The sequence below is a fragment of the Oncorhynchus kisutch genome, linkage group LG30 (genome assembly GCF_002021735.2).
Source record: "Oncorhynchus kisutch isolate 150728-3 linkage group LG30, Okis_V2, whole genome shotgun sequence".
NCBI lineage: Eukaryota > Metazoa > Chordata > Actinopteri > Salmoniformes > Salmonidae > Oncorhynchus > Oncorhynchus kisutch.
In genome coordinates, this window is record NC_034203.2 from 15,777,093 (window position 1) to 15,793,563 (window position 16,471).

Below are 16,471 nucleotides of genomic sequence, written 5' to 3' on the forward strand. Positions count from 1 at the left end.
AGGGTCTTTGATGACGGAGAGAGCAGAGGAGAGACGGATGAAAAGCTACAGACATGCTATCACATCTCTAATTAAAAACCAGCTCATTCTCATCAGACTTCCATTGGGGCGGTGCAGCTACCGCTAACCATTAGCCACTGATTCAATTTCAGACCGGGTCGCTTTCAGGCCCCAGTTAGTGAGACTCTGAGACAGATGTAATGATTCCTCTTTGCTCCTCCTTTTATCCTGTCTTTTCGGGAACTTTTCTGTCTCTGTCTCTCGTTCAGGAAACGGGTGTACACCAAGGAAGCGGTGTACAGTGACAAGTTACAGCATTACAGCACAGGAAGAGGTGAGTTCCCCACCGCAGCGCCTTGCCGGACAAAACGCTTCTGTTAATGTGCTGACATTCTGGGCAAAAACAGCCTTTCCACTTTCTAAATGACGTTGACTGACACTCATCTCTCAGGGTTGTAGCGGTGATTGACACCACACGGGTCTGATGGCCACTGTCCACATTGAGGGGGAAAAATAACCCCTCCATTGTTCTAGCATCGATGTTTAATGGTACTCCTTCCCGATCCAACATCGAGGGGAACAAGTCATCCCTTTTCTGCTCTAAGTAACATTGACTGGGCTCTGGGCTGTTGTTTACTCTAACCATGATTGAGCCATGGTCCTGTCACGTGTTGACTCTCACCATAATGTTGCCTCGGAGCAAGGTAAGCAAGAGCATGCGTGAGAAACAGTCGAAACCGAGCCTGTCGGAAGGCTGGCCGAGCTGTCTAGAAGAGTGCTTACTGAAAGGGGAGAGGGTTTTGTCGAGACCGAGACAGAAATCTTTTGCTCCTTGGCTCGGTTTTGTCACGGTTAGAGCGGCCGTAGCCCAGAGCTCATTAAAGAGCCAGAGAGAGGGGGGAGATAAGATGGCTGCTCCTTTTTCCTACCCCGTTCAAACTCACTGAGTCCGTGCTCAGATTTGGTTCTGTCAGAGGCTATTTCAGGGTTGAGTGAGTGGAATTGACATAAGTGGAGAAAATAAAGAAAAGCTGTGAGAGAGATGCTAACAGCAGTTACAGCGCTAATCATCAATGGAGCATTTTGGAGTGGAGGGGGAAAAAAGCGAATCGTGTTCCTATTCATCTTGTGTTTGCTCCCTCCACTCCCTCCACTCTCTCCACTCCCTCCACTCCCTCCACTCTCTCCACTCCCTCCACTCCCTCCACTCCCTCCACTCCCTCCACTCACTCCACTCTCTCCACTCCCTCCACTCTCTCCACTCCCTCCACTCCCTCCACTCTCTCCACTCCCTCCACTCTCTCCACTCCCTCCACTCTCTCCACTCCCTCCACTCTCTCCACTCTCTCCACTCCCTCCACTCCCTCCACTCTCTCCACTCCCTCCACTCCCTCCACTCTCTCCACTCCCTCCACTCTCTCCCGCTAACTAACACTAATACTTAGGAATACGTTGTGTCCCATCTTTTCTCTTCCTGATTTGACGGACGTTTTTGTAATTACTGGTCATTGGAAGAAACAGCGCCACTTTGATTCTTTTTTGGTTGAAATGCGAAAACAGTGTTTGTGGTTTTCACCCTGGGAATGGAGTCCAAAGCTGTCGATGCCTGGTGCAGTGGGTGGGAAATGAACATGCAAACCCTAAACCATTAAAGGGATAGTTTGGGGATTTGACTGAATGTGTAGAAATCGCTGAACTGTCCCTTTAAAAACTAGAGGTCTGTAGCTGTAGTGAGTGAACCAACGTGTTGTCAGTGTTGACGTTATGGGGGCTACACGCATGCACCCACACCAACATGAATACCCCCCCCCCCCCCCCCCCCCCCCCCACACACACACACAGACCCTAGCTGGCAAGCTACCAGACTGTATATGGCTGACTGGTCCATGTCAGTGAATAGTAATAGCTTGGTAATGGGTGTCAGTGCTTAAAGACTACAGATGTTAGCTCGCAGTCCCAGTGGATCTGGTGCCATGAGATCCAGATGGAGGAGGAGGGGGGGGGGGGGTAGAGAGGTAGGGAGGAAGAAGAAGTGGGGAGTGGAGCGACACAGTGACAGGAGGATAGGGGGAAAGGAGGAGAGAGCTGAGAGGGAAAGAGGAAGAGAGAGAGAAATGATCAGAGGGGCAGAAAAGACAAGAGGGAGATGGCTTAGGGATGCACACATTCAGTTTATCTACCCTCCCTCCCTCTCTCTTTGACATCTCGCTTGGCTGGATAGGTAAATACTCCAGTGCTGTTCACACACTGTACTGTGTACTCAAGAGGCACAAAGTAGTTATCAACAGCCATCCATAAACATTACACACACACATCTGCTAGCCTCCATATATGTAGGCCTACGGCATACACACACAAATGCAGAAACACACACACGCATGCACGCCCACACACATCAGGGGCACCTGTCACCATTTATCAACACGCATTCACTGACATTCACACACTCCCACGCAATACATATTTAGTACATTCCCACATACATCTATACACATGTATCCATGTGTCACCCATCCACATGCGCACACACACACACACACACACACACACACACACACACACACACACTCTCAAACATACAAATTTTTCCCTTATCCATCAACAAGTTGTCTCAGCTGCTGTTGTTTGTGCTTCAGCATCTGGTGTGTGCATGAATAGACAGACAGCTAACTGTATATCCACCGTCTCACATAGTGATAAGGGCCCAGACTATTCTGACAGCAACGTCTATCATTGGAAAAACGACCCCGGAAATGACAGATTCTTCGACGAACCGCCGTATATTTCACTAAGAAGGTAATTGCGGGCTTGATGAAGTTAGATTTGCATTTACGATCCAGGCCAGCGGCGTGTTGATCCCTTATGACATGCAGACTGCAGACTGTTGTGGATTTCTCTCTGTGATCTCTGCCTTAATAAGTCGCAGTGTGTGTCTGATGAATGATTTTCTCACATCAGATGTCGGCTAATTAACTTTGTTTATGAACAGAACTGAACTCGTAATGAGGAGAGCGCAAGACGGGATGTTAGTTTATATGTGTTGCCTGTAGCGAATGTACATTATGGCGCTAGGAAGTATATTAGTTTAGGTGCACTTTTGAGCCACATTTGTGTCATGAGCTGTTAGTTATAGTTCTCTCTCTCTCTTTCTCTCTCTTGCTCGCTCTCTCCCTCTCTCTCTCTCTCTCTCTAACTCTCTCTCCTTCCTCTCTCCCCCCTCTCCCAATGGGCCTTGTTGTGTTATAACTGGGTAAAAAATAAACCAGGAGGTTTGGATGCACTTTGGCCCGTACGCACAGATCAAGAAGCCATGAAATATTAAGGCTTGGATTTATTTTGTGTCCGAGTTTAACAGGGCTTTACCATGTGTCCGAGTTTAACAGGGCTTTACCAGAGAGGGGGAGGAGATAAGCGGTTAGCTAATTCAATTATACATGAAAGTGGACTCGGCTCTGTGGAATATGGAAAAAGGCAATGGATTCAAGTTTGTGCGTGGGTATGTGTGTGTGCGCGCGTGTGCATATGTTTGCATGTGTATACCAGTGGAGGCTGCTGAGGGGAGGACGCCACATAATAATGTCTGGAACGGTGCGAATAGAATGGCATTCCACTCATTCCTCTCCAGCCATTACCACGAACCTGTCCTCCCCAGTTAAGGTGCCACCAACTTCCTGTGGTGTGTACGTGTGTATGCATTCCTATTTGCTTTTGTGTTTACCAGGCCTCCGATTCCTGAGATGTGCCTATCAGTAATACTGCCCTTATTTCAGCCACACACATGTCCAGAATGTCATTATAGAATGCAGAGCTCTCAGCCCTCTCATTGATTAGCTGTAATCCAATCTCTATGGAGTCTCTAATAAGCAATTCCACAGAGGCAGGGTTCAAGGTAATGAGTGTACTAACAAGACAGGGATTCCAGCCAAGGGCTATAGGTAAAGTGCCTTAAGCCCCTCCTTGACTAGATCCTGTCCTTCCTATCCCCCTCTCAGCCAGTCCTCAGCCACTCGAGACTCTGCTTAGCCTATGTGCTGCATGTCATGTAGATGAATGAGGTTTGTGAGGAGAGGATGGGTTCATTTCAATCATGGTTGCCATATTGTAAAAATCAGTCTGAGTGGCAATCAATGTCTTTGAGAGAATCAGCTCTCTTGAAGGGTTGGGATGGATTTTGGGGTCTGTCTTTATCTGCATCTCAAATGACACCCTATTCCCTATATAGCGCATCACTTTTGGCCAGAGCCCTAGTACGCGGCTGTCCCATGTAGCTCTTGTCAGATGTAGTACAAGATGTAGCAGATAGGTTGGCATTTCAGACACATATTCTGTCTTGTCATTGCATGTGTTGAATATGATTCTCACTACGCCCCAAGCCAAGTGATCCTCCATTCCCAGACATCCCCAGACAGTGAACTGTACTCACCTATCTGAGACGCTTGATAGCGAGGCGGGTTTATCAGTTTATGAGCTCCTATGGGGAGAGGCGGTGGGGAAATTGCTTCCTCCGCTATCAAAGGGCAGAGAGGAAGGGAGTGAGGGGGAACGAAAGAAATCTGTCTGCATTTTTCTCTCTCGCGCGCGTTCTTTTGTTCTCTCTCGCTTTATCTCTCTCGATTTGTCTGTGTGTGTCTCTCTGTTACTCTGTCTCTCTATTTCTCTCAATTCTATAGGGAGCAAACAGTATAGCCTTAATGGACTTCACTGTAATTATTGTAATTCAAATCCATTCGCACATTCTTGCTTGTTCGCCTCCACCCAAAGAAAAATCATTCATTTTACTAATGCATTTTAACCTTTTGAGAGTTGGATTAATGTGATGCACAGGTCTTTTTTGTTCCATTGCACTTTGCTGTCATATGCATCGTGGACATAACAACATATGACATACTGTGTGGACATATGGACATATTTCAATATTCATCCATTTCCCATTTCACCACCAAAACACCTTCCATGTGCAAAGCCTTTACTCTATTCTGGATTGTTCACTGGCCACTCTGATTGGTTCTAGAGCTCTCCCTGAGAGCCGACATGTCTAACTGCACCTCCCCACTGGGCTGCCCGACCCACTTCTCAGGCTCTCCGGGGATGAAGATCTACATCGACCCCTTTACCTACGAGGACCCCAACGAGGCCGTCCGGGAGTTCGCCAAGGAGATCGATGTGTCCACCGTCAAGATCGAAGAGGTCATTGGTGCAGGTAAATGTGAATGAATGTGTGTGTGTGTGAGTGGATGTGGAGGGGTGTGTGGAGGGAGGGGGGGGGGGGGTGCTGCAGTTGTGTGTTGGATATCTTTGTGTGTCAATATTTATTTATGTGTGCAAATATACAGTATTTTGCCACTGACCTCTTCCAACCTCCTTACCAATGTTACATTGCAGGTATTTGACATGCTCGCTTCTGAGTAGAATATACTGCAGGTCATCTGCTGTCCCTTAGCTAGATAGCAGCAGAAATAGCTTTAGCCAATAGCATTCCAGTCCCTGTACCTCTCTCTCCCTCTCTCTCGGGACATGTCCTTCCTCAGTGAGCCAGGCCAGACCTTGTTGACTGTATGGAGGACATGCTGATGTGTGTTGATTCATACGGAGACTAAAATAACACCATGCAGGCTAATGAGACAAGGACTGGAATAGACTCCCATGGTCTGGCTGGGACACACTGCATGATAGGAAACACCGTGTGAGGGAAGGATAGGGGAGATCTAGGTGGGGAAGGATGGGGAGATGTAGGAGGGGAAGGAAATGGGGAGATGGAGGTGGGGAAAGATGGGGAGATGTAGGAGGGGAAGGATAGGGGGAGATGGAGGAGGGGAAGATGGAGGAGGGGAAGGAAATGGGGAGATGGAGGAGGGGAAGGAAAGGGGGAGATGGAGGAGGGGAAGGAAAGGGGAGATGGGGGTGGGGAAGGAAAGGGTAGATGGAGGAGGGGAAGGAAAGGGGAGATGGAGGAGGGGAAGGAAAGGGGGAGATGGAGGAGGGGAAGGATAGGGGAGATGGAGGAGGGGAAGGATAGGGGGAGATGGAGGAGGGTAAGGATAGGGGGAGATGGAGGAGGGGAAGGAAATGGGGAGATGGAGGAGGGGAAGGAAAGGGGGAGATGGAGGAGGGGAAGGATAGGGGGAGATGGAGGAGGGGAAGGATAGGGGAGATGGGGGTGGGGAAGGAAAGGGGAGATGGAGGAGGGGAAGGAAAGGGGAGATGGAGGAGGGGAAGGAAAGGGGGAGATGGAGGTGGGGAAGGAAAGGGAAAGATGGAGGAGGGGAAGGATAGGGGAGATGGAGGAGGGGAAGGATAGGGGAGATGGGGGTTGGGAAGGAAAGGGGAGATGGAGGAGGGGAAGGAAAGGGGGAGATGGAGGTGGGGAAAGATGGGGAGATGTAGGAGGGGAAGGATAGGGGGAGATGGAGGAGGGGAAGGAAATGGGGAGATGGAGGAGGGGAAGGAAAGGGGGAGATGGAGGAGGGGAAGGAAAGGGGAGATGGGGGTGGGGAAGGAAAGGGTAGATGGAGGAGGGGAAGGAAAGGGGAGATGGAGGAGGGGAAGGAAAGGGGGAGATGGAGGAGGGGAAGGATGGGGGAGATGGAGGAGGGGAAGGATAGGGGGAGATGGAGGAGGGTAAGGATAGGGGGAGATGGAGGAGGGGAAGGAAATGGGGAGATGGAGGAGGGGAAGGAAAGGGGGAGATGGAGGAGGGGAAGGATAGGGGGAGATGTAGGAGGGGAAGGATAGGGGAGATGGGGGTGGGGAAGGAAAGGGGAGATGGAGGAGGGGAAGGAAAGGGGAGATGGAGGAGGGGAAGGAAAGGGGGAGATGGAGGTGGGGAAGGAAAGGGAAAGATGGAGGAGGGGAAGGATAGGGGAGATGGAGGAGGGGAAGGATAGGGGAGATGGGGGTTGGGAAGGAAAGGGGAGATGGAGGAGGGGAAGGAAAGGGGAGATGGAGGAGGGGAAGGATAGGGGAGATGGAGGAGGGGAAGGATAGGGGGAGATGGAGGAGGGGAAGAATAGGGGAGATGGAGGAGGGGAAGGATAGGGGAGATGGAGGAGGGGAAGGATAGGGGAGATGGAGGAGGGGAAGGATAGGGGGAGATGGAGGAGGGGAAGGATAGGGGAGATGGGGGTGGGGAAGGAAAGGGGAGATGGAGGAGGGGAAGGAAAGGGGGAGATGGAGGTGGGGAAGGAAAGGGGGAGATGGAGGAGGGGAAGGATAGGGGAGATGGAGGAGGGGAAGGATAGGGGGAGATGGAGGAGGGGAAGGATAGGGGAGATGGGGGTGGGGAAGGAAAGGGGAGATGGAGGAGGGGAAGGAAAAGGGAGATGGAGGAGGGAAGGAAAGGGGGAGATGGAGGTGGGGAAGGAAAGGGGGAGATGGAGGAGGGGAAGGATAGGGGAGATGGAGGAGGGGAAGGATAGGGGGAAATGGAGGAGGGGAAGGATAGGGGAGATGGGGAAGGAAAGGGGAGATGGAGGAGGGGAAGGAAAGGAAAGATGGAGGAGGGGAAGGATAGGGTGAGATGGAGGTGGGGAAGGAAAGGGGAGATTGAGGAGGGGAAGGATAGGGGAGATTGAGGAGGGGAAGGATAGGGTGAGATGGAGGTGGGGAAGGAAAGGGGTGATTGAGGAGGGGAAGGATAGGGTGAGATGGAGGAGGGGAAGGGTGAGATGGGGGTGGGGAAGGAAAGGGGAGATTGAGGAGGGGAAGGATAGGGTGAGATGGGGGTGGGGAAGGAAAGGGGAGATTGAGGAGGGGAAGGAAAGGGGAGATGGAGGTGGGGAAGGAAAGGGGAGATGGAGGTGGGGAAGGAAAGGGGAGATTGAGGAGGGGAAGGAAAGGGGAGATGGAGGTGGGGAAGGAAAGGGGAGATGGAGGAGGGGAAGGAAAGGGGAGATGGAGGTGGGGAAGGAAAGGGGAGATGGAGGAGGGGAAGGAAAGGGGAGATGGAGGTGGGGAAGGAAAGGGGAGATTGAGGAGGGGAAGGAAAGGGGAGATGGGGGTGGGGAAGGAAAGGGGAGATGGAGGAGGGGAAGGAAAGGGGAGATGGAGGTGGGGAAGGAAAGGGGAGATTGAGGAGGGGAAGGATAGGGGGAGATCGAGGTGGGGAGGGAAAGGGGAGATGGAGGAGGGGAAGGAAAGGGGAGATGGAGGTGGGGAAGGAAAGGGGAGATTGAGGAGGGGAAGGATAGGGGGAGATGGAGGTGGGGAAGGATAGGGGGAGATGGAGGTGGGGAAGGAAAGGGGAGATGGAGGAGGGGAAGGATAGGGTGAGATGGAGGTGGGGAAGGAAAGGGGAGATTGAGGAGGGGAAGGATAGGGGGAGATGGAGGTGGGGAAGGAAAGGGTAGATTGAGGAGGGGAAGGATAGGGTGAGATGGGGGTGGGGAAGGAAAGAGGGATTGTTTTTTTGTTTATTTGTGGTGTGAGATCGCCACAGGATGCCTGCAGCATGATGAGTAATCAAGGAATGGAAATATTTACTGTGAATTTGTTTGGTTGTTACTCTTTTAGATTCTATTGATGAATTTCCTCCCCAGATTCTGAGCTGCTGTGGAACAAGATAGCCCCACTGTTGATCAGTATCACAAATACAACAATTACACTATACAGTTGAAGTCGGAAGTTTACATACACTTAGGTTGGAGTCATTAAAACTTGTTTTTCAACCACTCCACAAATTTCTTGTTAACAAAGTAGAATTTTAGCAAGTTGTTTAGGACATCTACTTTGTGTATGACACAAGCAATTTTTCCAACAATTGTTTACCGACAGATTATTTCACTTATAACTCACTGCATCACAAATCCAATGGGTCAGAAGTTTACATACACTAAGTTGACTGTGCCTCTAAACAGCTTGGAAAATTCCAGAAAATGATGTCATGGCTTTAGAAGCTGGGGTGATGAAGGGGTGATCCTAACTGACCTAAGACAGGGAATTTTTACTAGGATTAAATGTCAGGAATCGTGAAAAACTGAGTTTAAATGTATTTGGCTAAGGCGTATGTAAACTTACGACTTCAACTGTACATACAAAAGTACAAATTTGTGGATTTGGCTATTTCAGCCACACCCGTTGGTGATAGGTGTATAAAATCAAGCACACAGCCATGCAATCTCCATAGACAAACATTGTCTGTAGTATGGCCTTCCTGAAGATCTCAGTGACTTTCAACGTGGCACTGTCAAAGGATGCCACCTTTTTGTCAATTATCTGCCCTGCTAGAGCTTCCCCGGTCAACTGTAAGTGCTGTTGTTGTGAAGTGGAAACGTCTAGGAGCAACAGCGGCTCAGCTGAGAAGTGGAAGGTCACACAAGCTCACAGAACGGAACCGCCAAGTGCTGAAGCACATAGCGCGTAAAAATTGTCTGTCCTCAGTTGCAACAATCACTACCGAGTTCCAAACTGCCTCAGGAAGCAACGTCAGCACAATAACTGTTCGTCGGGAGCTTCATGAAATGGGTTTCTATGTTCGAGCAGCCGCACACAAGCCTAATATCACCATACGCAATGCCAAGCGTCAGCTGGGGTGGTGTAAAGCTCGCTGCCATTGGACTCTGGAGCAGTGGAAACACGTTCTCTGGCGTTATGAATCACGCTTCACCATCTGGCAGTCTGACGGACAAATCTGGGTTTGGCGGATCCCAAGAGAATGCATATTGCCAACTGTAAAGTTTGGTGGAGGAGGAATAATGGCCTGGGGCTGTTTTTCACGGTTCGGGCTTGGTCCCTTAGTTCGAGTGAAAGGAAATCTTAATGCTACTGCATACAGTGACATTCTAGACAATTATGCGCTTCCAACTTTTGGCAATAGTTTTGGGGGGGCCCTTTCCTGTTTCAGCATGACAATGCCCCCATGCACAAAGCGAGGTCCATACAGAAATGGTATGTTCTAGATCGGTGTGGAAGAACTTGACTGCACACGGCCTTGACCTCAACTCCATCAAACACCTTTAGGATGAATTGAAACGTTGACTGTGAGCCAGGCCTTATTGTCTAACATCAGTGCTCGACCTCAGTAAACCGCTTATGGCTAAATGGAAGCAAGTCCCCACAGAAATGTTCTAGTGGAAAGCCTTACCAGAAGAGTGGACGCTGTTATAGCAGCAAAGGGGGGACAAGCTCCTTATTAATGCCCGTGATTTTGGATTGAGATTTTGGACGAGCAGGTGTCCACATACTCTTGGTCATGTAGTGTGGTTTTGATTAGTGAAAACACTGCTTGTTACCTCTGGTTCAACATGCAAGTTATGTAGGATCCGTGGTCAATGATAGTTTATTGAGCCAGTTTTAAGGTCTTGCACTAGCACAATCTAATGGATTCCTATTTACCGAAATCTCAAGGTCTAATACTTGATCTCTCTAGATTGTTGATCTAGCGCTATAACCACCACACTCTCTCCCCCAGGTGAGTTTGGTGAGGTGTACAAGGGACGTCTGAAGCTCCCAGGCAAGAGGGAGATCTACGTGGCCATTAAGACCCTGAAGGCAGGATACGTTGAGAAGCAGAGGCGGGACTTCCTGTCCGAGGCGTCAATCATGGGACAGTTTGACCACCCCAACATCATCAGACTTGAGGGCGTGGTCACCAAGAGTCGGCCAGTAATGATCGTCACAGAGTTTATGGAGAACGGGGCCCTTGATTCCTTCCTGAGGGTGAGTATGGGGAATGTGTGTATCAAGCATCTTAGAGTAGAAGAGCTGCTCTAAGATCAGCTGGTCTCCCTGTACATGTAATCTAATTCATTATGAATTAAAAGGCAAAACTGATCCAGCACTCCCACTTTGAGCCACTTTATGACCATAGCCCCAGGAATATGGAGGGTTTTCAGTCCCCTATGCCTAATTAATCATTTATTAACACAGTTTACCATCTCTTTTTATAGTATCTTTATAGAACTGTTATACTGTGGTAATAATTTATTTACATAATTGGCTATTCACATATATGATGATGTATGTTGCACTAAGACTGCACTGGTGCATTGCAGCTTGTTTGTGGATTGACAAAACGCACATGGAGTTAGAGATGATGATATATAAATCAAATCAAATCAAATTTTATTGGTCACATACACATGGTTATAATGCAGAACATTTGTGACTGCAATAAACATGCAGTTCATGGGCCATGGCAATGTTCTGCATCCAAAGAGTTCTACCGCCAAGAATAGGGTTTAGGATTAGAGATCACTGAGCTCTATTTATAACGAACCTAACGCAATGGTAAATCTAAGCCAGGGATCATCAACTAGATTCAGTTGCTGGACGATTTTTTTTCTTGGAGTGGATTGTATAATTACAAATCATCTGTAGACTGCAAATTGACCGCAAGAAGCCCAAAGAGATATCTTTGACTAAAACCATCATTTCAAACCTTGCTTACATTTGTATATGATCACGTGTCTCTATATTATGCGTGGGAATGATTGGGAACAGATTTGTTAAGTTAAAATCACTTGGAGCTGATTTCCTGGTGTTTTTACAGTCTTTTATGTGTCCAACAATGAAAATTCCACAGAAAACTTGTGGGGGCCAAATAAAACCAACCGCGGACCAAATTCGTTCCATGGGCCTTCAGTTGCGGAACCATGATCTAAGCGCTGCCAGTAGCGCTATAGGTCTGAGGGTGTGTCAGAAATATTTTGGGCTTTGATTAATAAACCTGTTGCAGGTGTGACGAGGGCTTGGCCACTCAATGGCCAATCAATGTGTTCCATGGCTTAATACTGCATGTGTTTTTCTCAAGTTCTGTAGATTATTGATGGTCTTTGCATTGTCATCAACTCCAATTCGGCTGGAATATTCTTGTCCTGGTACATTGTTGATTAATTCTACAACGTATCTAATAGCATAGGCTACAGTAAGGAGTAATAGCAACAGTAAAACAAATGAAAACATCCAGTATTTTCTCAATAGACTATGTTTGGAATGTTGGCAGTCAACATTGTTGTAATTGACTGAAACGAGCCTAGTCTATATGTCTTTACGCATCGCAGTCCTCCTCAAATGACAATACATGGCTAAATTGTATTGTATGTGTGTGACACAAAATCTCAATAAGCGAAATATAGCCTCGGCCTACCATTGATGCTGCACTATAGGACTGAGTCATTTAAATACGTTTGAAGTGCTTATTTGGTAACCGGATGAGAGGCGCTCTTTGGAGATAGGGATGGATACTTGAACAAGTGAAACGAAGTATGCAAGTAGGCATATGTGTGTCTGATTTAGGATGTGCAGTATATTATCAATTCAAGACCCTCTGACGAATAGACCATTTAAACACCTTTTATGGATAGACTGCGTTGCAATTTAAAAAAAAAGGCACGACAGCATTGCTGTTGAACCAGCCTTAGTAGCCGGGTCCTAGGGTAAGGGTAGCCTATGAAGGGCTTGATATGAAAACGGAAAACAAGCAATCAGTTTTTTTAAAACAACAATATTTCTAAACAGGATGGGGTCAGAAGCATGACCTCATGAATCGCTTCTCTCGTTCTATCGCTTCTCTCGTTCTAAGGCCTACGTGTGCACACGTAGGCCTTAGTGCCTTTACACATAACATCCACATGTCTATACAAAAAACTAGGCTCCTGTCAATTGTATTGTTGCCTATGTGCGAGGCAGATTCTCAAAAGATCGGCCCTTGATATGGTATTATAGGATTGAATAGTTTGGAGGAACGTGTCTTTGGTAATCAGACGAGGGGAATGGGGATGAACATGGGGATGGACAGCCTACCCAATCAAGTGAAATTAAGTATGCAGGTATGTAAATTGTGAATAATGAAAAAGCATGAGGGCACAAGCCTCCAAAATATGTCAAAGCACTCTCAGTTGACCAGTAGACTCTCAGTAGCACCAGTATAACTCTCAGTAGAGCCCTTTATTCATAGGCTACTTGGATAATGGCCAGCATAAAAAGACAGACCTATGCAAAACTGCTAAACCAGCGTTGATTAAAAGGGAGGGTAGGCTATGCTTGGTTTTTAATCAAATTAAATGGGGGGGAAACCAATAGTTTTTTTTATGTTTCTTAATACGAGATTCACTGGCACAAAAGCAACATCTCTCTTCCCCTGGGCCCTGTGCGTCATGGCTAGATAGGCTGAGCTCCTGCTCTCAAAACCCATGCCATCATCAACTGCACTACCATTAAGACCTGCTTCTTCTGGGTCTTAAAAAGTCCCTTTAGAGATGCATGAAATGGTCACAGGTAAATTGCCAAACCTGGCTTTAGGGCTGGAAAATGCCATTGCCCCTCCTTCACACCAGCTGAAAATAGAGACCTCTGTGTAACTCCAGAAGATTTGAAAATGAACCGAACACAATTCCATCATTCTCCTCATCGAAGACTTCCTGAAATAGCCAACTTCCGTCTTCATTTAATTTCTCCACTCATGCCCCAAGCTCTTAATGAACTATCCCCTCACTCTTTTGTAGCTGGTAAGGAACGAGCGAGTGTACAGCTTAATCAATATTCAAGCCTTTTTTTCTCTCCTACCCTTCTTCCTCCATCTCATGGATTGGTTTTCCTCTTCACTTTGATCTACTGCTGGTTTAAAGGGACCCTTTGAAGTTGGCTTTGCTAGCCGCCACATCTGACTTGTGTTCCCATCGATCTTACCCTACCCTCTTATTTGTTAGTGTGTGTCGGGTTCAAAGCTCCTCGGAGCATTGGAGACACGGGGAGGAACTAGGAAGGGTTTGGGGAGAGAGCTCCGCCGTGTGTGTGTGTGTGTTACCCACAGTGATGGACAATGTGCCATTTTTACAACATCCTCTAACAACTAGTTTTGGTAGGATCGCGATCGGAGAATCCAATTTGGGAATAAAAAATAATACTCTTTCCTTTTGATATAAAATAGGTGATGAGATGCAAGACAAGGGCTGTCAGGGACTGTGTCAATAGCTGCTAGTGTAAAAGTACAAATCTAAAGAACAAACCACTTTAAGCGTAAGGCTTCAAGATTCAGTCACATAATCAGACACAGAAAAAAACTGTTTTCTGTCTTGTAGAAGTAGGTCACGCTCAGATAGGTATCAGGTTAGGCTGTTTGTCACATGGAACATTGTACATATGTCTGACGGCAGATCTTGTACCCTTGTACAAAAGTTTACCCTTACTTCCTGGCTGTGGTGTCACAGATGCATCCGCAGGGTTTTCTAATCTGGGAGCGAGATCCCAGCGGAATTTTCAGCACAGACACTCTCCGCGTCAGGACAATGTTAGTTAGGCATGGCCTTTATGTAATATGACACAGAATATGTGGCATAGCATGCAGAATGAGCCTGTGTTCGTGTCATGTCGTTGCGGTTGTCAAATCAATTGCATTGCTATCAAATAGAACCATGCAATCGAATAACAACCGTGTCTGGTCGACACACCTCAATGACTAATGCTGTCAAATAGTGTAGGAATCAGTGAAGAATTGCTTGTTTATTGTCAACATCTCAGCAGAAAGGCCTGCAAATTAAACGTTTATTTTGATATGGCCGTCGTCTTCTCCTTTCTCTGCAGCAAGAGAAAATGGCGGCGATCACAATACCGACAACGGTAATGACACTAACGATCCTCATTTATCTGTTTCTTTCTCTCACTCTTCATCTCTTCTCTCCTGCAGCAAAACGACGGTCAGTTCACCGTGATCCAGCTGGTGGGCATGATGAGGGGCATCGCGGCGGGCATGAAGTACCTCTCTGAGATGAACTACGTCCATAGAGACCTGGCCGCCCGCAACATCCTGGTAAACAGCAACCTGGTTTGCAAAGTGTCTGACTTCGGGCTGTCGCGCTACCTCCAGGACGATACCTCTGATCCCTCCTACACCAGCTCTCTGGTATGTCCTAATAGCTACTCTACGAGAGTTTTGTTCTGATGTTTTCCTACCTTTACACTTTGAAAAGGACAGGTAGGTCGCCAGCAATGTTCATAGCATAGCATGTAGAACAGGGAAACTGATATGTCTCTTTTTTGTTTGTGCATGTGTGCGTGTGTGTGTGTGTAGGACTGCTTGAGTACAGTAGGGGTAAATGCTACATCTAAAGAACTACAACAGTTTGTGCGACCATCTCTCAGGCATTTCCTTTCAGTCCTCTTCACCACTCTCACTCACCTCAACTCCACCTCTGTCTCTTCTCTTTAACATTCCACAAGCCTTCTCTCCTCCTTCTCCTCCCTCTTCCCGCTAGTCACGCAGCAGTACTGTCACATCTTCATTAGTGCAGAGACATGCAGACTTAGGGGAAGGCCCCTTTCTCATTGGGATGCGTAGGATGCATGCAAACTGAAAGGGCATCCCAGACCCTTAAACTGACAGATTCTATTATTTCTCGGGCATCATGGAAGGGTTTGTGCCCTAATTAACACCACAGAGGAACAGATGTGTAATTATTAGTCACCAACGTTAGTGTAGCCGACTGTGTGCCCTGCATTGACTTTCATTTGAATCTGCTAATTAGTTGGATATATGTAGTGGTTTATTATTTGGTTGCTCCTGACAGTTTGGAGGGAATACAGTCGGCCTGGTGCAGAATCCCTTCTTTAGTGAGGTAAACTTTTGGAAAATGATTTATATTTACATGAGTAAATACATATAATTCCACTGCACACTCTTAGAAAAAAGGGTTCCAAAAGGGTTCTTCGGCTGTCCCCATAGGATAACCTTTTTTGGTTTCAGGTAGAACCCTTTTGGGTTCCATGTAGAACCCTCTGTGGAAAGGGTCGTTCATGGAACCCAAAAGGATTAAACCAGGAACCAAAAAGGTTTTATCAAAGGATTCTCCTATGGGGACAGTCGAAGAACCATTTTAGGTTCTAGATAGGGCCTTCTTTTCTAATAGTGAGTGAGTCGTCAACGATCAAACACAAAAATGTTCTAAATATAGAGGTTCTAAGGCATCTTAACATAGGAATCATGAGTCAGGTATCAAGGTAGTACAAAAATAGAAGACTAAAATGAGTTCTTATGTATCTAAACATAGGTGTTCTTTGTGAAATCAAGGACATGATAACAACAGTACAATCCCACGTCTTCCTTCAGTCAGAAGAGTATTATTAATAGAACTCAACAGCGTGTGTGTGTGTGTGTGTGTGTGGATGCGCAGTGTGTGACTGAGTCTGTATGTGTGTGTGTGTTCCAGACTGTGTGTGTGTGTGTCTGTCTGTCTGTGAACACTGAGATACCCGGAAAGGCGGTTGATTGACAGGTTGTCTTAGGCGTGAACAGGAAGGGTGATATGGGTTTGGGAAGTTAATTGCCCACTAGGAAGGAAGACCAACCTGGGTCTCTGTGACCCCTGTGGTTAAGCCCTGCTGAAACAACAAAGACAAGCACACCTTCTGTTGTCAGCTGTCAATCTCGCTGATGCCACGAAGGGGGTTAGATGTTGTGGATTCGATTATTGTTTAGTGTTCTTGATGTTTAGTTGTTTCATGTACAGTATACAAGACCCCTTGAAAATGAGATGATGTA

At 47.3% G+C, this 16,471-nt stretch overlaps 1 protein-coding gene across 2 annotated transcripts in view; it reads left to right on the forward strand.

Moving 5' to 3' along the window:
* LOC109875434 (ephrin type-B receptor 1) overlaps nt 1–16,471 on the forward strand; it is a 316,435-nt gene that overhangs the window by 275,892 nt on the left and 24,072 nt on the right. Inside the window, exons 9-12 of one of the 2 annotated variants that reach the window (XM_031810207.1) lie at nt 270–334; nt 5,078–5,200; nt 10,406–10,653; nt 14,621–14,836. In XM_031810207.1, the coding sequence (XP_031666067.1) occupies nt 270–334; nt 5,078–5,200; nt 10,406–10,653; nt 14,621–14,836 (652 nt within the window). Of the gene's footprint in view, nt 1–269; nt 335–5,011; nt 5,201–10,405; nt 10,654–14,620; nt 14,837–16,471 lie in introns of both variants that reach the window. The other variant, XM_031810205.1, reaches the window with a different exon arrangement.